Here is a 20,756-nt window from a genome sequence, read left to right as displayed (position 1 = left end):
TAGCAAAATTTTTGAAATTTAAGAGACAAATACAGTAAAACCCCTTAACCCTATCTTGGAAATGTGGGGGATCCGGACAATAAGGAGGGTTCCTGAGGGATGAGGGGCAGGTATATGGTGAACTGTTTGAGGTCATTTGGCGGGAAAAATTTTCCCGCTCTTTGTTGTTGCCTCCTGGGCTGAAGTCTGCCCGGTGATGTCAGAGCCAATGGGAGGCTGTCACTGGGGGATCTCTTCTTCTGCCCCTTGGTGACAGGGATTCATTGGCTACTAGTAAGGTCACATGTCCGGGGTTAGTGCTAAGTCTCCCTTTTGTAGTACTGAACCCCGGACCCCCTGACCGTGTCACCCGCCCTTGTGATTGTATTGTAAGATTTCTTGTCTTCTTGTCACGGCCTTTGGTTTATGTACCGGGGAAAGTTCCCTGTTAGGTTGAATTCAGTTTGTCTTATGGCGAATCTGAGGTTTGTTAATAAAGTTTGATACAAAGTTCTGGTGAATAAAGTTTTTTCTAGGTTGGTTTTGCAGATTTATGTCCGGTAGTAAATAAAGGCCGCGGCGCGTGCACTCATCCACTATTATTAGATTGAGAACAATGTTGATGAGGACGTGGTGGGGATGGATGATGATGATGAGTGTTAGCTCTGAGGCCCACGTGTGGTGCCCTCTTCTCACCAGAGATGTTTGTGTCTCCTAGTTCCTCCATCGGTCCCAGTCCTGAAGTTCTCCTGTCACAATGGCAGCCTGGAGGTGTCCTGCATGACGGAGAAGGGAACAGACCTCGTCTTCTCACTGTCTGTGAATGGAGAAATAATATCAGAAAATACCACAAAGGACGAGAGAAGGACGAGGGCCCCAGTGTCATCTCCTGGTCCCTGGGACGTGCACTGCTCAGTGAGAAACCACCTCCAGGAGAAGAATGCTACACAGATCTTCCAGGCCTGTCCACGTGAGTGCGGACATGTCCTACTAGCAGACCCCAGGAACCTGCCTACATCCATACGTGTGTCACCAACATGAGGTTCTCACCCTGTAACTTCTCATCCCCAAAACAGGGTCCTGCCCAGACTCACACAGGGGACCCCCGAATACAGGGCCCGGGCCCCAATCTTCATGCATGTCCCTTGTGTGAGGCGCTGCACATTCCCCAGTGACCTACATGATCATCACATTACAAGACGTATAAGAGGTCTCTGCACATAGTACACATTCCGCACATAGTACACACTGCACAGGACACTGCACATAGTACACAGGACCCTGCACATAGTACACATTCCGAACATAGTACACACGGCACATAGTACACACTGCACAGGACACTGCACATAGTACACAGGACCCTGCACATAGTACACAGGACACACTGCACATAGTACACAGGACCCTGCACATAGTACACATTCCGAACATAGTACACACGGCACATAGTACACACTGCACAGGACACTGCACATAGTACACAGGACCCTGCACATAGTACACAGGACACACTGCACATAGTACACAGGACCCTGCACATAGTACACATTCCGAACATAGTACACACGGCACATAGTACACACTGCACAGGACACTGCACATAGTACACAGGACCCTGCACATAGTACACAGGACACACTGCACATAGTACACAGGACCCTGCACATAGTACACACGGCACATAGTACACACTGCACAGGACACTGCACATAGTACACAGGACCCTGCACATAGTACACACTGCACAGGACACTGCACATAGTACACACGGCACATAGTACACACTGCACAGGACACTGCACATAGTACACACGGCACATAGTACACACTGCACAGGACACTGCACATAGTACACACGGCACATAGTACACACTGCACAGGACACTGCACATAGTACACAGGACTCTGCACATAGTACACATTCCACACATAGTACATACTGCACAGGACACTGCACATAGTACACAGGACCCTGCACATAGTACACATTCCGAACATAGTACACACGGCACATAGTACACACTGCACAGGACACTGCACATAGTACACAGGACCCTGCACATAGTACACAGGACCCTGCACATAGTACACAGGACACACTGCACATAGTACACAGGACCCTGCACATAGTACACACGGCACATAGTACACACTGCACAGGACACTGCACATAGTACACAGGACCCTGCACATAGTACACATTCCGAACATAGTACACACGGCACATAGTACACACTGCACAGGACACTGCACATAGTACACAGGACCCTGCACATAGTACACAGGACACACTGCACATAGTACACAGGACCCTGCACATAGTACACACGGCACATAGTACACACTGCACAGGACACTGCACATAGTACACAGGACCCTGCACATAGTACACACTGCACAGGACCATAGTACACATTCCACACATAGTACATACTGCACAGGACACTGCACATAGTACACAGGACCCTGCACATAGTACACATTCCGAACATAGTACACACGGCACATAGTACACACTGCACAGGACACTGCACATAGTACACAGGACCCTGCACATAGTACACAGGACCCTGCACATAGTACACAGGACACACTGCACATAGTACACAGGACCCTGCACATAGTACACACGGCACATAGTACACACTGCACAGGACACTGCACATAGTACACAGGACCCTGCACATAGTACACACTGCACAGGACACTGCACATAGTACACACGGCACATAGTACACACTGCACAGGACACTGCACATAGTACACACGGCACATAGTACACACTGCACAGGACACTGCACATAGTACACAGGACCCTGCACATAGTACACACTGCACAGGACACTGCACATAGTACACACTGCACAGGACACTGCACATAGTACACAGGGCACATAGTACACACTGCACAGGACACTGCACATAGTACACAGGACTCTGCACATAGTACACATTCCACACATAGTACACACTGCACAGGACACTGCACATAGTATACAGGACCCTGCACATAGTACACATTCCGTACATAGTACACACGGCACATAGTACACACTGCACAGGACACTGCACATAGTACACAGGACCCTGCACATAGTACACAGGACACACTGCACATAGTACACAGGACCCTGCACATAGTACACATTCCGAACATAGTACACACGGCACATAGTACACACTGCACAGGACACTGCACATAGTACACAGGACCCTGCACATAGTACACAGGACCCTGCACATAGTACACAGGACACACTGCACATAGTACACAGGACCCTGCACATAGTACACATTCCGAACATAGTACACACTGCACAGGACACTGCACATAGTACACACTGCACAGGACACTGCACATAGTACACACGGCACATAGTACACACGGCACATAGTACACCCTGCACATAGTACACACTGCACATAGTACACACTGCACATAGTACACACTGCACAGGACACTGCACATAGTACACCCTGCACATAGTACACCCCCTGCACATATAACACACCCTGCACATAGTACACCCTGCACATAGTACACACTGCACATAGTACACACTGCACATAGTACACACTGCACATAGTACACACTGCACAGGACACTGCACATAGTACACCCTGCACTGATAATTGTGTTCTATTCTCCAGTCTTGTTCTGCCCTCTCCTTTTCTCTCTTCTTTATTCTCACTCTTTGTCCTGTGGTGGTCCCGGTGTGGATAGCAGCTGGCCCAGTGGGCACAGAGACACCGGGCATGCATGCTGTCAGGAAAAGTGGCAGAACCAGGCAGCCAGGAGAGGGTCAGGGCAGGCAGCACAAGTCCAGGACCTACCCGGGTCATAGAGGGAGGATCAGGTCAGGATTGTGGTCAGAGATCACAGGAAATCCAATGCACAACAGGGCACATATACTAAGAGCAGTGCAGGGTGTACTATGTGCAGCTACCTGTGCAGTGTGTTCTATGTGTAGTTACCTGTGTAGTGTGTACTATGTGTAGTTACCTGTGTAGTGTGTACTATGTGTAGTTACCTGTGTAGTGTGTACTATGTGCAGCTACCTGTGTAGTGTGTACTATGTGTAGTTACCTGTGTAGTGTGTTCTATGTGCAGTTACCTGTGTAGTGTGTACTATGTGCAGCTACCTGTGTAATGTATACTATGTGCAGTTACCTGTGTAGTGTGTACTATGTGCAGTTACCTGTGTAGAGTGTACTATGTGCAGTTACCTGTGTAGAGTGTAGTATGTGCAGGGTGTAGTATGTGCAGTGTCCTGTGTACTATCAGTAGTGTGTACTAAGAGCAGGGTGTAGTATATGCAGTGTTCTGTGCAGTGTGTACAATGTGCAGTGTCCTGTGTAGTGTGTACTATGTGCAGGGTGTGTATTATGTGCAGGGTGCACTGTGTGCAGTGCCCTGTGTACTATGCGCAGGGAGTGTGCACTGTGTGCAATGTCCTGTGTAGTGTGTACTTTGAGTAGTGTGTACTAAGAGGAGGGTGTACTATGTGCAGTGTCCTGTCAAGGGTGCTCAGCCCACCCTAGTGCTCAGCCCGGACCAGTGCTCAGCCCGGACCAGTGCTCAGCCTGGACCCAGTGCTCAGCCCAGACCAGTGCTCAGCCTTGACTAGTGCTGAGCCTGGACCAGTGCTCAGCCCGGACCAGTGCTCAGCCCGGACCAGTGCTCAGCCTCGACCAGTGCTCAACCTTGACCAGTGCTCAGCCTGGACCAGTGCTCAGCCCGGACCAGTGCTCAGCCCGGACCAGTGCTCAGAGCGGACCAGTGCTCAGCCTGGGCCAGTGCTCTGCCCGGGCCAGTGCTCAGCCGGGGCCAGTGCTCAGCCCGGATCAGAACTCAGCTTTTACAAGCTGCTCAGCCCGGATCATAGCTCATCCCAGACCAGTGCTCAGCCTCGACCATTGCTCAGCCCGGGCCAGTGTTCAGCCCGGACCATTGCTCAGCCCAGACAATTGCTCAGCCCGGACCATTGCTCAGCCCAGACAATTGCTCAGCCCGGACCATTACTCAGCTTGTACCAGTGCTCAGCCCCGACCAGTGATCGGCCCCCACCAGTGCTCAGCCCCGACCAGTGATCAGCCCCCACCAGTGCTCAGCCCCGACCAGTGATCAGCCCCCACCAGTGCTCAGCCCCTCCCTGGTGCTCAGCCCAGACCAGTGCTCAGCGCGGACCATTGCTCAGCCCGGACCATCACTCAGCAAGGACCAGTGCTCAGCAAGGACCAGTGCTCAGCAAGGACCAGTGCTCAGCCCGGACCAGCTGCTCAACCCGGACCAGCTGTTCAGCCCGGACCAGTGCTCAGCTCGGACCAGTGCTCAGCTCGGACCAGTGCTCAGCCCGGACCAGTGCTCAGCTTGTACCAGTGCTAAGCTTGTACCAGTGCTCAGCTCGGACCAGTGCTCAGCCCGGACCAGTGCTCAGCCCGGACCAGTGCTCAGTCCGGACCAGTGATCAGCTTGTACCAGTGCTTTCCCCCTCCCGTACTCAGGAAGGACCAGTGCTCAGCAAGGACCAGTTCTCAGCAAGGACCAGCTGCTCAGCCTGGACCAGTGCTCAGCCCGGAGCAGTGCTCAGCACGCATCAGTGCTCAGCCCAGACCAGTGCTCAGCCCAGACTAGTGCTCAGCCCAGACCAGTGCTCAGCCCGGACCAGTGCTCAGCTCGGACCATTGCTCAGCCCGGACCAGTGCTCAGCTCCGACCAGTGCGCAGCCCCGACCAGTGCTCAGTCCGCCTCAGTGATCAGCCCGGACCAGTGCTCAGCCCGCCCCAGTTGTCTACCCTGAACTATGCTCAGCCCTGACCAGTGTCCAGCTTGTACCAGTGCTCAGCCCCGCCCGGGTGCTCTGCTTGTACCAGTGCTCAGTCCGCCCCAGTGATCAGCCCGCCCCAGTGCTCAGCTTGTACCAGTGCTCAGTCCGCCCCGGGCTCAGCCCGGACCAGTGCTCAGCCTCGACCAGTGCTCAGCCCGGACCAGTGCTCAGCCTCGACCAGTGCTCAGCCCAGACCAGTGCTCAGACTCGCCCAGTGCTCAGCCCATCCCAGTTGTCAGCACGGAACAGTGCTCAGACTCGACCAGTGCCCCGCTTGTATTAGTGCCCAGCTTGTACCATTGCTCAGCCCGCCTCAGTGCTCAGCCCCGACCAGTGCTCAGCATGCCCCAATGCTCATCCCCGTCCAGTGCTCAGCCCGTCTAGTGCTCAGTCCACCCAATGTTCAACCCCATCCAGTGCTCAGTCCTGTCCAGTGCTCAGCCTAAACCAGTGTTCAGCCCCGACCATTGCTCAGCCCGGACCATTGCTCAGCCCGTATCAGTGCTCAGCCCCCACCAGTGCTCAGCCCCCACCAGTGCTCAGCTTGTACCAGTGATCAGCCCCGACAAGTGCTCAGCCCTGACCAGTGCTCAGCCCCGACCAGTGCTCTGCCCTGACCAGTGCTTAGCCCCGACCAGTGCTCTGCCCCAACCAGTGCTCTGCCGCCACCAGTGATCAGCTTGTACCAGTGCTCAGCCCAGACCATTGCTCAGCCCGGGCCAGTGTTCAGCCCGGACCTCTGCTCAGCCCAGACCATTGCTCAGCCCGGACCATTGCTCAGCTTGTACCAGTGCTCAGCCCCGACCAGTGATCAGCCCCCACCAGTGCTCAGCCCCGACCAGTAATCAGCCCCCACCAGTGCTCAGCCCCTCCCTGGTGCTCAGCCCGGACTAGTGCTCAGCGCGGACCAGTGCTCAGCCCGGACCATCGCTCAGCAAGGACCAGCGCTCGGCCCGGACCAGTGCTTGGCCCGGACCAGTGCTCAGCAAGGACCAGTGCTCAGCAAGGACCAATGTTCAGGCCGGACCAGTGCTCAGCCCGGACCAGCTGCTCAACCCGGACCAGCTGCTCAACCCGGACCAGCTGCTCAGCCCGAACCAGCTGCTCAGCCCGGACCAGTGCTCAGCCCGGACCAGTGCTCAGCCCTGACCAGTGCTCAGCTTGTACCAGTGCTCAGCTTGTACCAGTGCTCAGCTCTGACCAGTGCTCAGCCGGGACCAGTGCTCAGCCCAGACCAGTGCTCATCCGGGACCAGTGCTCAGCCCAGACCAGTGCTCAGTCCGGACTAGTGCTCAGCCCGGACCAGTGCTCAGCTTGTACCAGTGCTCAGACCGGACCAGTGATCAGCTTGTACCAGTGCTCAGTCCGCCCCAGTGATCAGCCCGGACCAGTGCTCAGCCCACCCCAGTTGTCTGCCCTGAACAATGCTCAGCCCTGACCAGTGTCCAGCTTGTACCAGTGCTCCGCACCGCCCGGGTGCTCTGCTTGTACCAGTGCTCAGTCCGCCCCAGTGATCAGCCCGTCCCAGTGCTCAGCTTGTACCAGTGCTCAGCCCACCCCAGTTGTCAGCACGGAACAGTGCTCAGACTCGACCAGTGCCCCGCTTGTATCAGTGCCCAGCTTGTACCATTGCTCAGCCTGCCTCAGTGCTCAGCCCCGACCAGTGCTCAGCATGCCCCAGTGCTCAGCCCCGTCCAGTGCTCAGCCCGTCTAGTGCTCAGTCCACCCAATGTTCAACCCCATCCAGTGCTCAATCCTGTCCAGTGCTCAGCCCAAACCAGTGTTCAGCCCGGACCATTGCTCAGCCCGGGCCAGTGCTCAGCCCAGGCCATCGCTCAGCCCGGACCATTGCTCAGCCCGTATCAGTGCTCAGCCCCCACCAGTGCTCAGCCCCCACCAGAGCTCAGCTTGTACAAGTGCTCAGCCCTGACCAGTGCTCAGCCCCGACCAGTGCTCTGCCCTGACCAGTGCTTAGCCCCGACCAGTGCTGTGCCCCAACCAGTGCTCAGCCCCGACCAGTGCTCTGCCCCAACCAGTGCTCAGCTCGTACCAGTGCTCAGCCCAGACCAGTGCTCTGCCCCAACCAGTGCTCAGCCCGCCCCAGTGCTCAGCCCCGACCAGTGCTCTGCCCTGACCAGTGCTTAGCCCCGACCAGTGCTCTGCCCCAACCAGTGCTCTGCCGCCACCAGTGATCAGCTTGTACCAGTGCTCAGCCCAGACCATTGCTCAGCCCGGGCCAGTGTTCAGCCCGGACCATTGCTCAGCCCAGACCATTGCTCAGCCCGGACCATTGCTCAGCTTGTACCAGTGCTCAGCCCCGACCAGTGATCAGCCCCCACCAGTGCTCAGCCCCGACCAGTAATCAGCCCCCACCAGTGCTCAGCCCCTCCCTGGTGCTCAGCCCGGACTAGTGCTCAGCGCGGACCAGTGCTCAGCCCGGACCATCGCTCAGCAAGGACCAGCGCTCGGCCCGGACCAGTGCTTGGCCCGGACCAGTGCTCAGCAAGGACCAGTGCTCAGCAAGGACCAATGTTCAGGCCGGACCAGTGCTCAGCCCGGACCAGCTGCTCAACCCGGACCAGCTGCTCAACCCGGACCAGCTGCTCAGCCCGAACCAGCTGCTCAGCCCGGACCAGTGCTCAGCCCGGACCAGTGCTCAGCCCCGACCAGTGCTCAGCTTGTACCAGTGCTCAGCTTGTACCAGTGCTCAGCTCTGACCAGTGCTCAGCCGGGACCAGTGCTCAGCCCAGACCAGTGCTCATCCGGGACCAGTGCTCAGCCCAGACCAGTGCTCAGTCCGGACTAGTGCTCAGCCCGGACCAGTGCTCAGCTTGTACCAGTGCTCAGACCGGACCAGTGATCAGCTTGTACCAGTGCTCAGTCCGCCCCAGTGATCAGCCCGGACCAGTGCTCAGCCCACCCCAGTTGTCTGCCCTGAACAATGCTCAGCCCTGACCAGTGTCCAGCTTGTACCAGTGCTCCGCACCGCCCGGGTGCTCTGCTTGTACCAGTGCTCAGTCCACCCCAGTGATCAGCCCGTCCCAGTGCTCAGCTTGTACCAGTGCTCAGCCCACCCCAGTTGTCAGCACGGAACAGTGCTCAGACTCGACCAGTGCCCCGCTTGTATCAGTGCCCAGCTTGTACCATTGCTCAGCCTGCCTCAGTGCTCAGCCCCGACCAGTGCTCAGCATGCCCCAGTGCTCAACCCCGTCCAGTGCTCAGCCCGTCTAGTGCTCAGTCCACCCAATGTTCAACCCCATCCAGTGCTCAATCCTGTCCAGTGCTCAGCCCAAACCAGTGTTCAGCCCGGACCATTGCTCAGCCCGGGCCAGTGCTCAGCCCGGGCCATCGCTCAGCCCGGACCATTGCTCAGCCCGTATCAGTGCTCAGCCCCCACCAGTGCTCAGCCCCCACCAGAGCTCAGCTTGTACAAGTGATCAGCCCTGACCAGTGCTCAGCCCCGACCAGTGCTCTGCCCTGACCAGTGCTTAGCCCCGACCAGTGCTGTGCCCCAACCAGTGCTCAGCCCCGACCAGTGCTCTGCCCCAACCAGTGCTCAGCTCGTACCAGTGCTCAGCCCAGACCAGTGCTCTGCCCCAACCAGTGCTCCGCCCGCCCCAGTGCTCAGCCCTGACCAGTGCTCTGCCCTGACCAGTGCTTAGCCCCGACCAGTGCTCTGCCCCAACCAGTGCTCTGCCGCCACCAGTGATCAGCTTGTACCAGTGCTCAGCCCAGACCATTGCTCAGCCCGGGCCAGTGTTCATCCCGGACCATTGCTCAGCCCAGACCATTGCTCAGCCCGGGCCATTGCTCAGCTTGTACCAGTGCTCAGCCCCGACCAGTGATCAGCCCCCACCAGTGCTCAGCCCCGACCAGTAATCAGCCCCCACCAGTGCTCAGCCCCTCCCTGGTGCTCAGCCCGGACTAGTGCTCAGCGCGGACCAGTGCTCAGCCCGGACCATCGCTCAGCAAGGACCAGCGCTCGGCCCGGACCAGTGCTTGGCCCGGACCAGTGCTCAGCAAGGACCAGTGCTCAGCAAGGACCAATGTTCAGGCCGGACCAGTGCTCAGCCCGGACCAGCTGCTCAACCCGGACCAGCTGCTCAACCCGGACCAGCTGCTCAGCCCGAACCAGCTGCTCAGCCCGGACCAGTGCTCAGCCCGGACCAGTGCTCAGCCCCGACCAGTGCTCAGCTTGCACCAGTGCTCAGCTTGTACCAGTGCTCAGCTCTGACCAGTGCTCAGCCGGGACCAGTGCTCAGCCCAGACCAGTGCTCATCCGGGACCAGTGCTCAGCCCAGACCAGTGCTCAGTCCGGACTAGTGCTCAGCCCGGACCAGTGCTCAGCTTGTACCAGTGCTCAGACCGGACCAGTGATCAGCTTGTACCAGTGCTCAGTCCGCCCCAGTGATCAGCCCGGACCAGTGCTCAGCCCACCCCAGTTGTCTGCCCTGAACAATGCTCAGCCCTGACCAGTGTCCAGCTTGTACCAGTGCTCCGCACCGCCCGGGTGCTCTGCTTGTACCAGTGCTCAGTCCGCCCCAGTGATCAGCCCGTCCCAGTGCTCAGCTTGTACCAGTGCTCAGCCCACCCCAGTTGTCAGCACGGAACAGTGCTCAGACTCGACCAGTGCCCCGCTTGTATCAGTGCCCAGCTTGTACCATTGCTCAGCCTGCCTCAGTGCTCAGCCCCGACCAGTGCTCAGCATGCCCCAGTGCTCAGCCCCGTCCAGTGCTCAGCCCGTCTAGTGCTCAGTCCACCCAATGTTCAACCCCATCCAGTGCTCAATCCTGTCCAGTGCTCAGCCCAAACCAGTGTTCAGCCCGGACCATTGCTCAGCCCGGGCCAGTGCTCAGCCCGGACCATCGCTCAGCCCGGACCATTGCTCAGCCCGTATCAGTGCTCAGCCCCCACCAGTGCTCAGCCCCCACCAGAGCTCAGCTTGTACAAGTGCTCAGCCCTGACCAGTGCTCAGCCCCGACCAGTGCTCTGCCCTGACCAGTGCTTAGCCCCGACCAGTGCTGTGCCCCAACCAGTGCTCAGCCCCGACCAGTGCTCTGCCCCAACCAGTGCTCAGCTCGTACCAGTGCTCAGCCCAGACCAGTGCTCTGCCCCAACCAGTGCTCAGCCCGCCCCAGTACTCTGCCGCGACCAGTGATCAGCTTGTACCAGTGCTCAGCCCAGACCATTGCTCAGCCCAGACCATTGCTCAGCCCAGACCATTGCTCAGCTTGTACCAGTGCTCAGCCCTGACCAGTGATCAGCCCCCACCAGTGCTCAGCTTCGACCAGTGATCAGCCCCCACCAGTGCTCAGCCTCTCCCTGGAGCTCAGCCCGGACTAGTGCTCAGCACGGACCAGTGCTCAGCCCAGACCATCGCTCAGCAAGGACCAGTGCTCGGCCCGGACCAGTGCTCAGTCCGGACCAGTGCTCAGACTGGACCAGTGCTCAGCTTGTACCAGTGCTCAGCTCGGACCAGTGCTCAGCCGGGACCAGTGCTCAGCCCGGACCAGTGCTCAGTCCGGACTAGTGCTCAGCCCGGACCAGTGCTCAGTCCGTACCAGTGCTCAGACCGGACCAGTGCTCAGACTGGACCAGTGATCAGCTTGTACCAGTGCTCAGTCCGCCCCAGTGATCAGCCCGGACCAGTGCTCAGCCCACCCCAGTTGTCTGCCCTGAACAATGCTCAGCCCTGACCAGTGTCCAGCTTGTACCAGTGCTCCGCACCGCCCGGGTGCTCTGCTTGTACCAGTGCTCAGTCCGCCCCAGTGATCAGCCCGTCCCAGTGCTCAGCTTGTACCAGTGCTCAGTCCGCCCCGGGCTCAGCCCGGACCAGTGCTCAGCCCGGACCATTGCTCAGCCCTGACCATTGCTCAGCCCTGAGCATTGCTCAGCCCGTATCAGTGCTCAGCCCCCACCAGTGCTCAGCCCCCACCAGTGATCAGCTCCGACAAGTGCTCAGCCCCGACCAGTGCTCAGCCCCGACCAGTGCTCTGCCGCGACCAGTGATCAGCTTGTACCAGTGCTCAGCCCAGACCATTGCTCTGCCCGGGCAAGTGTTCAGCCCGGACTATTGCTCAGCCCAGACCATTGCTCAGCCCGGACCATTGCTCAGCTTGTACCAGTGCTCAGCCCCGACCAGTGATCAGCCCCCACCAGTGCTCAGCCCCGACCAGTGATCAGCCCCCACCAGCGCTCAGCCCCTCCCTGGTGCTCAGCCCGGTTGTACCAGTGGTTGTACCAGTGGTGCTCAGCGCGGACCAGTGCTCAGCCCGGACCATCGCTCAGCAAGGACCAGTGCTCAGCCCGGACCAGTGCCCGGCCCGGACCAGTGCTCAGCAAGGACCAGTGCTCAGCAAGAACTAGTGCTCAGGCCGGACTAGTGCTAAGGCCGGACTAGTGCTCAGCCCGGACCAGCTGCTCAACCAGGACCAGCTGCTCAGCCCGGACCAGTGCTCAGCTCGGACCAGTGCTCAGTCCAAACCAGTGCTCAGCTTGTACCAGTGCTCAGCTTGTACCAGTGCTCAGCTCGGACCAGTGCTCAGCCCGGACCAGTGCTCAGCCCGGACCAGTGCTCAGTCCGGACTAGTGCTCAGTCCGGACCAGTGCTCAGTCCGGACCAGTGCTCAGCTTGTACCAGTGCTCAGACTGGACCAGTGCTCAGACCGGACCAGTGATCAGCTTGTACCAGTGCTCAGCCCCGACTAGTGCTCAGCCCCAAACAGTGCTCAGCCCGGACCAGTGCTCTCCCCCTCCCGTGCTCAGCAAGGACCAGTGCTCAGCAAGGACCAGTTCTCAGCAAGGACCAGCTGCTCAGCCCGGACCAGTACTCAGCCCGGACCAGTTCTCAGTCCGGACCAGTGCTCAGCCCCCACCATTGCTCAGCCCCGACCAGTGATCAGCCCCCACCAGTGCTCAGCCCTTCCCTGGTGCTCAGCCTGGACCAGTGCTCAGCACGGACCAGTGCTCAGCTCGGACCATCGCTCTGCAAGGGCCAGTGCTCAGCCCGGACCAGTGCTCAGCAAGGACCAGTGCTCAGCAAGGACCAGTGCTCAGCAAGGACTAGTGCTCAACCCGGACCAGCTGCTCAACCCGGACCAGCTGCTCAGCCCAGACCAGTGCTCAGCTCGGACCAGTGCTCAGCCCGGACCAGTGCTCAGTCCGAACCAGTGCTCAGCTTGTACCAGTGCTCAGCTTGTACCAGTGCTCAGCTTGTACCAGTGCTCAGCTCGGACCAGTGCTCAGCCTGGACCAGTGCTCAGCCCGGACCAGTTCTCAGTCCGGACTAGTGCTCAGTCCGGACCAGTGCTCAGCTTGTACCAGTGCTCAGACTGGACCAGTGCTCAGACCGGACCAGTGATCAGCTTGTACCAGTGCTCAGCCCAGACCAGTGCTCAGCCCCGACCAGTGCTCAGCCCCGACCAGCGCTCAGCCCCGACCAGTGCTCTCCCCCTCCCTTGCTCAGCAAAGAACCAGTGCTCAGCAAGGACCAGTTCTAAGCAAGGACCAGCTGCTCAGCCCGGACCAGTACTCAGCCCGGACCAGTTCTCAGCCCGGACCAGTGCTCAGCCCCCACCAGTGCTCAGCCCCCACCAGTGCTCAGCCCCGACCAGTGATCAGCCCCCACCAGTGCTCAGCCCCTCCCTGGTGCTCAGCCTGGACTAGTGCTCAGTGCAGACCAGTGCTCAGCCCGGACTATTGCTCTGCAAGGACCAGTGCTCAGCCTGGACCAGTGCTTGGCCCGGACCAGTGCTCAGCCCGGACCAGTGCTCAGCAAGGACCAGTGCTCAGGCCGGACTAGTGCTCAGCCCAGACCAGCTGCTCAACCTGGACCAGCTGCTCAGCCAGGACCAGTGCTTAGCTCAGACCAGTGCTCAGCTCGGACCAGTGCTCAGCCCGGACCAGTGCTCAGTCCGGACCAGTGCTCAGCTTGTACCAGTGCTCAGCTTGTACCAGTGCTCAGCTTGTACCATTGCTCAGTCCGGACCAGTGCTCGGTCCGGACCAGTGCTCAGCTTGTACCTGTGCTCAGACCGGACCAGTGCTCAGACCGGACCAGTGATCAGCCCCGACCAGTGCTCAGCCCCGACCAGTGCTCAGCCCCGACCAGTGCTCAGCCCCGACCAGTGCTCAGCCCCGACCAGCGCTCTCCCCCTCCCGTGCTCAGCCCCGACCAGTGCTCAGCCCCGACCAGTGCTCAGTCCGCCTCAGTGATCAGCCCGGACCAGTGCTCAGCCCGCCCCAGTTGTCTGCCCTGAACAATGCTCAGCCCTGACCAGTGTCCAGCTTGTACCAGTGCTCAGCCTGCCCGGGTGCTCTGCTTGTAGCAGTGCTCAGTCCGCCCCAGTGATCAGCCCGCCCCAGTGCTCAGCTTGTACCAGTGCTCAGTCTGCCCCAGTGCTCAGCCTGGACCAGTGCTCGGCCTGGACCAGTCCTCGGCCCGGACCAGTGCTCGGCCCGGACCAGTGCTCGGTCCGCACCAGTGCTCGGCCCTGACCAGTGCTCAGCCCGGACCAGCTGCTCAGTCAGGACTGAGCACTGGTCAGGGCCGGTGCTCAGCTTGTACCAGTGATCAGCACTCTCTCACTCTGTTCACTCCTCAGACTCTGCTCTGTCTTGACACTCACACACTCTGTTATCGTCCCACTATTCGTTTCATCCTCTCTCACTTCTTACACTCTACAATATGCAGACGTCGGTATTTTTGGGTGCACCAGTTCTTGATGAAACACTCTCTAATATCTGTCCAGTTGTCCACACATTAGCCTCAAGTCATAACCTGTGCAGACATTGTGAATGACCTGGACCACACATGATTGTCTCACCCTTCCCTGAATTTCTCCCTAGTGCCCCTCTCAGTACCCATCATTACCACCTCATGTCAAAGCGATGGGTCCGCCAGAGTCGCCTGCGAAGTAGAGAATGAGAACAATGCCACATATAGCTGGATTGTGAATGGGGAAATCCGTCATGGATTAATTGTTCCAAATATCACCCTAAATGCTATAGCTTTCACTTCTGGGGCGGTGAATGTGAGCTGCTCTGCACAGAACTCCTACAGCCAGGAGCACAGTAATGACACCTATGTATTCTGTGAAGGTGAGTTACACACAAGCGCTAATCGCTGGTGCAAAGACTCGTCCCCCCGACGCCATCACACTTCCTCCTCTCCCGTGAGTCTCATCTTCTCTCTTTTCCTGGCACAGCCCCCTTGTCCGATCCTGTAATGAAGGCCTCCTGCCTCAGTAATGGCAGTGCTGTGGTCACCTGCTGGGTGGTCCGTGGCAGCGCCCCCACATTCCTCCTGACTGTGAATAGAGAAGAGATCGATCCTCCGTATAACAGATCATCTCCCCTGGGGTTTAATTATACATTGTCCACAAAAGGCCCATGGAATATTTCCTGTTCTGTGGAGAAGTTTATGAAATCTGTGACCAATACTACAAGTCATTCATGTCCTGGTGAGTGTGTGATGGCTTCACCTGTCTTATGTGATATTGTGGTATTCGTGACTAAGCAGAATATCAGTGATCATCCTAATATGAACCCCCATAACCCTGATGCACATGTCCTCTGGTAACGATGGCGGTCATCCCATTGCACCTAGGACAGGACAAAAATAGATGAGGGCATGTAATATCCTGTTGGATGGGTTATCACTGATTTAGCTTCTGTTGGTTTCCTGTTGGCTGGAGAGGGTCTGGCCACCTTCAAACTATCTTCTCCTTTAAGACTGGAGTTCCCCTGATATGACATCATAGCTATCCTTTGCTGCCCCCTACTGCTGATTGTAGTATTGGCACCTTCAGTACACTATACCTACTACTGAAAGGTTAAGATGTTTCCATTATGTGACAACATTTGGTGTCTTCTCTACAGTATCCCAGGCTGATGATCGGTGACTCACCATACTTTAAAAACTTCTGTAATAGGTTACAGATAGGAGCTTATTCCAAGCTACTGGGTGTTTCTGCTTAGTTCTTGTTAGACTTATCAGACTCCCTTTTGAGAAGTTTGTGTCCTGGTGCCCAAGCAGCAGAGACAATCTGGCTCTAGCTAGCCAGCCCTACTGGACTAGGGCTGAGGTCCTGATTAGGCGGCTCACTGGGGTGCATGCACAGATAGCAGTGAGGATGGTCCAGCCGTCTCTCCTCTATCTGTGCGGTGCAGAAGAAGGTCACCGCCCAACTGCGAGTTTCGCTTTTTGCGGTCAGTGAGTACAGGAATAGGAGGAGGAAGGGGAAAGGTTTTTATTTTAAAAATCCAGCATGACAAGATCTTTCCAGAGGGGGTGGAAACTGCTCCCGCAGCTGGGGGCCACAGAAAGCTTGCTGGTAGGGAGCCGGGTTAAAATTTGATCTAATTTATCTTATAAACAGTAAATGGCAGGAATTTTATAAAAGCTTTTAGGGAAATAATGTTTAGTGTCTGTGGAAACTGCAATAAGGTTTCCTGATGACAGGATCAATTTACACCGTTTAATTGGAGAATAAACATGGATTGTGTGATATGGCTCTAAAATATTAAGGACTTTTCAGATGTTACTTCTGTCCACTCTAGTCCCGTCCGCTCTCCTCCTATCTGCTCCTTCCTCCCATCTGCTCTCCCTCTGTCTGCTCCTTCCTCCCGTCCGCTCTCCCTCTGTCTGCTCCTTCCTCCCATCTGCTCTCCCTCTGTCTGCTCCTTCCTCCCGTCAGCTCTCCATCTGTCTGCTCCTTCCTCCCGTCCGCTCTCCATCTCTCTGCTCCTTCCTCCAATCTGCTCTCCTCCTGTCTGCTCCTTCCTCCCGTCCGCTCTCCCTCTGTCTGCTCCTTCCTCCCGTCCACTCTCCATCTGTCTGCTCCTTCCTCCCGTCCGCTCTCCCTCTGTCTGCTCCTTCCTCCCATCTGCTCTCCCTCTGTCTGCTCCTTCCTCCCGTCCGCTCTCCATCTGTCTGCTCCTTCCTCCCGTCCGCTCTCCCTCTGTCTGCTCCTTCCTCCCATCTGCTCTCCCTCTGTCTGCTCCTTCCTCCAATCTGCTCTCCTCCTGTCTGCTCCTTCCTCCCGTTCGCTCTACATCTGTCTGCTCCTTCCTTCCGTCTATTCCTTCCTCCCGTCCGCTCTCCCTCTGTCTGCTTCTTCCTCCCTTCTACTCCTTCCTCCCGTTCGCTCTCCTTCTGTCTGCTCCTCCCTCCCGTCCGCTCATCCCTATGTCTGCTACTTCCTCCTGTCCACTCTCCCTCTGTCTGCTCCTTCCTCCAGTCTACTCCTTCCTCCTGTCCGCTCATCCCTTTGCCTACTCCTTCCTCCTGTCCGCTCTACTTCTGTCTGCTCCATCCTCCTATCTGCTCTCCCTCTGTCTGCTCTCCCTCCCGTCCGTTCTCCCTCTGTCTGTTCCTTCCTCCCATCTGCTCTCCCTCTGTCTGCTCCTTCCTCCCGTCCGCTCTCCCTCTGTCTGCTCCTTCCTCCTGTCCGCTCTCCCTCTGTCTGCTCCTTCCTCACGTCAGCTCTCCTCCTGTCTGCTCCTTCCTCCCGTCAGCTCTCCATCTGTCTGCTCCTTCCTCCCGTTCGCTCTCCCTCTGTCTGCTCCTTCCTCCTGTACGCTCTCCCTCTGTCTGCTCCTTCCTCCCGTCCACTCTCCCTCTGTCTGCTCCTTCCTCCCGTCAGCTCTCCTCCTGTCTGCTCCTTCCTCCCGTCTTCTCTCTCTCTGTCTGCTCCTTCCTCCCGTCCGCTCTCCCTCTGTCTGCTCCTTCCTCCCGTCCGCTCTCCCTCTATCTGCTCCTTCCTCCCATCTGCTCTCCCTCTGTCTGCTCCTTCCTCCCGTCAGCTCTCCAACTGTCTGCTCCTTCCTCCCGTCAGCTCTCCATCTGTCTGCTCCTTCCTCCCGTTCGCTCTCCCTCTGTCTGCTCCTTCCTCCCGTCCGCTCTCCCTCTGCCTGCTCCTTCCTCCCGTCCGCTCTCCCTCTGTCTGCTCCTTCCTCCCATCTGCTCTCCCTCTGTCTGCTCTTTCCTCTGTCCGCTCTCCTTCTGTCTGCTTCTTCCAACTATCTAATCCTTCCTCCCGTTCGCTCTCCTCCTGTCTGCTCCTTCCTCCCGTCAGCTCTCCATCTGTCTGCTCCTTCCTCCCGTCAGCTCTCGATCTGTCTGCTCCTTCCTTTCGTTCGCTCTCCCTCTGTCTGCTCCTTCCTCCCGTCTGCTCTCCCTTTGTCTTCTCCTTCCTCCCGTCTGCTCTCCATCTGTCTGCTTCTACCTCTTGCCTGCTCTCCCTCTGTCTTCTCCTTCCTCCCGTCCGCTCTCCCTCTGTCTGCTCCTTCCTCCCATCCGCTCTCCCTCTGTCTGCTCCTTCCTCCCGTCCGCTCTCCTGCTGTTTCCTCCTTCCTCCCTTCCGCTCTCCTTCTGTCTGCTCCTTCCTCCCGTCCGCTCTCCCTCTGTCTGCACCTTCCTCCCGTCCGCTCTCTCTCTGTCTGCTCCTTTTTCCCGTCCGCAAACTCTGTCTGCTCCTTCCTCCCATCTGCTCTCCCTCTATCTGCTCCCTTCTCCCGTCCGCTCTCCATCTGTCTACTCCTTCCTCCCGTCCACTCTCCCTCTGTCTGCTCCTTCCTCTTGTCCGCTCACCTTCTGTTTGCTCCTTCCTCCCGTCCACTCTCCATCTGTCTACTCCTTCCTCCTGTCCACTCTCCCTCTGTCTGCTCCTTCCTCTTGTCCGCTCACCTTCTGTCTGCTCCTTCCTCCCGTCCGCTCTCCCACTGTCTGCTCCTTCCTCCTGTCAGCTCTCCATCTGTCTGCTCCTTCCTCCCTTCTGCTCTCTCTTTGTCTGCTCCTTCCTCCCGTCCGCTCTCCCTCTGTCTGCTCCTTCCTCCTGTCCGCTCTCCCTCTGTCTGCTCCTTCCTCACGTCAGCTCTCCTCCTGTCTGCTCCTTCCTCCCGTCAGCTCTCCATCTGTCTGCTCCTTCCTCCCGTTCGCTCTCCCTGTGTCTGCTCCTTCCTCCTGTACGCTCTCCCTCTGTCTGATCCTTCCTCCCGTCCACTCTCCCTCTGTCTGCTCCTTCCTCCCGTCAGCTCTCCTCCTGTCTGCTCCTTCCTCCCGTCTTCTCTCTCTCTGTCTGCTCCTTCCTCCCGTCCGCTCTCCCTCTGTCTGCTCCTTCCTCCCGTCCGCTCTCCCTCTATCTGCTCCTTCCTCCCATCTGCTCTCCCTCTGTCTGCTCCTTCCTCCCGTCAGCTCTCCAACTGTCTGCTCCTTCCTCCCGTCAGCTCTCCATCTGTCTGCTCCTTCCTCCCGTTCGCTCTCCCTCTGTCTGCTCCTTCCTCCCGTCCGCTCTCCCTCTGCCTGCTCCTTCCTCCCGTCCGCTCTCCCTCTGTCTGCTCCTTCCTCCCATCTGCTCTCCCTCTGTCTGCTCTTTCCTCTGTCCGCTCTCCTTCTGTCTGCTTCTTCCAACTATCTAATCCTTCCTCCCGTTCGCTCTCCTCCTGTCTGCTCCTTCCTCCCGTCAGCTCTCCATCTGTCTGCTCCTTCCTCCCGTCAGCTCTCGATCTGTCTGCTCCTTCCTTTCGTTCGCTCTCCCTCTGTCTGCTCCTTCCTCCCGTCTGCTCTCCCTTTGTCTTTTCCTTCCTCCCGTCTGCTCTCCATCTGTCTGCTTCTACCTCTTGCCTGCTCTCCCTCTGTCTTCTCCTTCCTCCCGTCCGCTCTCCCTCTGTCTGCTCCTTCCTCCCATCCGCTCTCCCTCTGTCTGCTCCTTCCTCCCGTCCGCTCTCCTGCTGTTTCCTCCTTCCTCCCTTCCGCTCTCCTTCTGTCTGCTCCTTCCTCCCGTCCGCTCTCCCTCTGTCTGCACCTTCCTCCCGTCCGCTCTCTCTCTGTCTGCTCCTTTTTCCCGTCCGCAAACTCTGTCTGCTCCTTCCTCCCATCTGCTCTCCCTCTATCTGCTCCCTTCTCCCGTCCGCTCTCCATCTGTCTACTCCTTCCTCCCGTCCACTCTCCCTCTGTCTGCTCCTTCCTCTTGTCCGCTCACCTTCTGTTTGCTCCTTCCTCCCGTCCACTCTCCATCTGTCTACTCCTTCCTCCTGTCCACTCTCCCTCTGTCTGCTCCTTCCTCTTGTCCGCTCACCTTCTGTCTGCTCCTTCCTCCCGTCCGCTCTCCCACTGTCTGCTCCTTCCTCCTGTCAGCTCTCCATCTGTCTGCTCCTTCCTCCCTTCTGCTCTCTCTTTGTCTGCTCCTTCCTCCCGTCCGCTCTCCTTCTGTCTACTCCTTCCTCCCGTCCACTCTCCATCTGTCTACTCCTTCCTCCTGTCCACTCTCCCTCTGTCTGCTCCTTCCTCTTGTCCGCTCTCCCTCTGTCTGCTCCTTCCTCCCGTCAGCTCTCCCTCTGTCTGCTCCTTCCTCCCGTCAGCTCTCCATCTGTCTGCTCCTTCCTCCCGTCCGCTCTCTCTCTTTGTCTGCTCCTTCCTCCCGTCCGCTCTCCTTCTGTCTACTCCTTCCTCCCGTCCGCTCTCCCTCTGTCTGCTCCTTCCTCCCATCTGCTCTCCCTCTGTCTGCTCTTCCTCCCGTCCGTTCTCCCTCTGTCTGTTCCTTCCTCCCATCTGCTCTCCCTCTGTCTGCTCCTTCCTCCCGTCCGCTCTCCCTCTGTCTGCTCCTTCCTCCTGTCCGCTCTTCCTCTGTCTGTTCCTTCCTTCCGTCAGCTCTCCTCCTGTCTGCTCCTTCCTCCCGACAGCTCTCCATCTGTCTGCTCCTTCCTCCCGTCCACTCTCCCTCTGTCTGCTCCTTCATCTCGTCAGCTCTCCTCCTGTCTGCTCCTTCCTCCCGTCTTCTCTCCCTCTGTCTGCTCCTTCCTCCCGTCCGCTCTCCCTCTGTCTGCTCCTTCCTCCCGTCCGCTCTCCCTCTGTCTGCTCCTTCCTCCCGTCCGCTCTCCCTCTGTCTGCTCCTTCCTCCCATCTGCTCTCCCTCTGTCTGCTCCTTCCTCCCGTCAGCTTTCCTCC

General features: G+C 58.0%; 1 protein-coding gene across 4 annotated transcripts in view; it reads left to right on the top strand.

The window, feature by feature from the left end:
• LOC140119685 (uncharacterized) overlaps positions 1 to 20,756 on the top strand; it is a 61,277-nt gene that overhangs the window by 24,732 nt on the left and 15,789 nt on the right. For 3 of the 4 annotated variants that reach the window (XM_072138972.1, XM_072138971.1, XM_072138970.1), the window contains 3 exons: positions 698 to 949; positions 14,657 to 14,908; positions 15,016 to 15,270. In XM_072138972.1, coding sequence (XP_071995073.1) covers positions 698 to 949; positions 14,657 to 14,908; positions 15,016 to 15,270 — 759 coding nt within the window. The remainder of the gene's footprint in view (positions 1 to 697; positions 950 to 14,656; positions 14,909 to 15,015; positions 15,271 to 20,756) is intronic. The other variant, XM_072138974.1, reaches the window with a different exon arrangement.

The sequence above is a fragment of the Engystomops pustulosus genome, chromosome 2, assembly GCF_040894005.1.
Source record: "Engystomops pustulosus chromosome 2, aEngPut4.maternal, whole genome shotgun sequence".
Taxonomy (NCBI): domain Eukaryota; kingdom Metazoa; phylum Chordata; class Amphibia; order Anura; family Leptodactylidae; genus Engystomops; species Engystomops pustulosus.
Note: the sequence above shows the minus strand (reverse complement) of the source record. Positions and strands in the feature narration are given on the sequence as shown.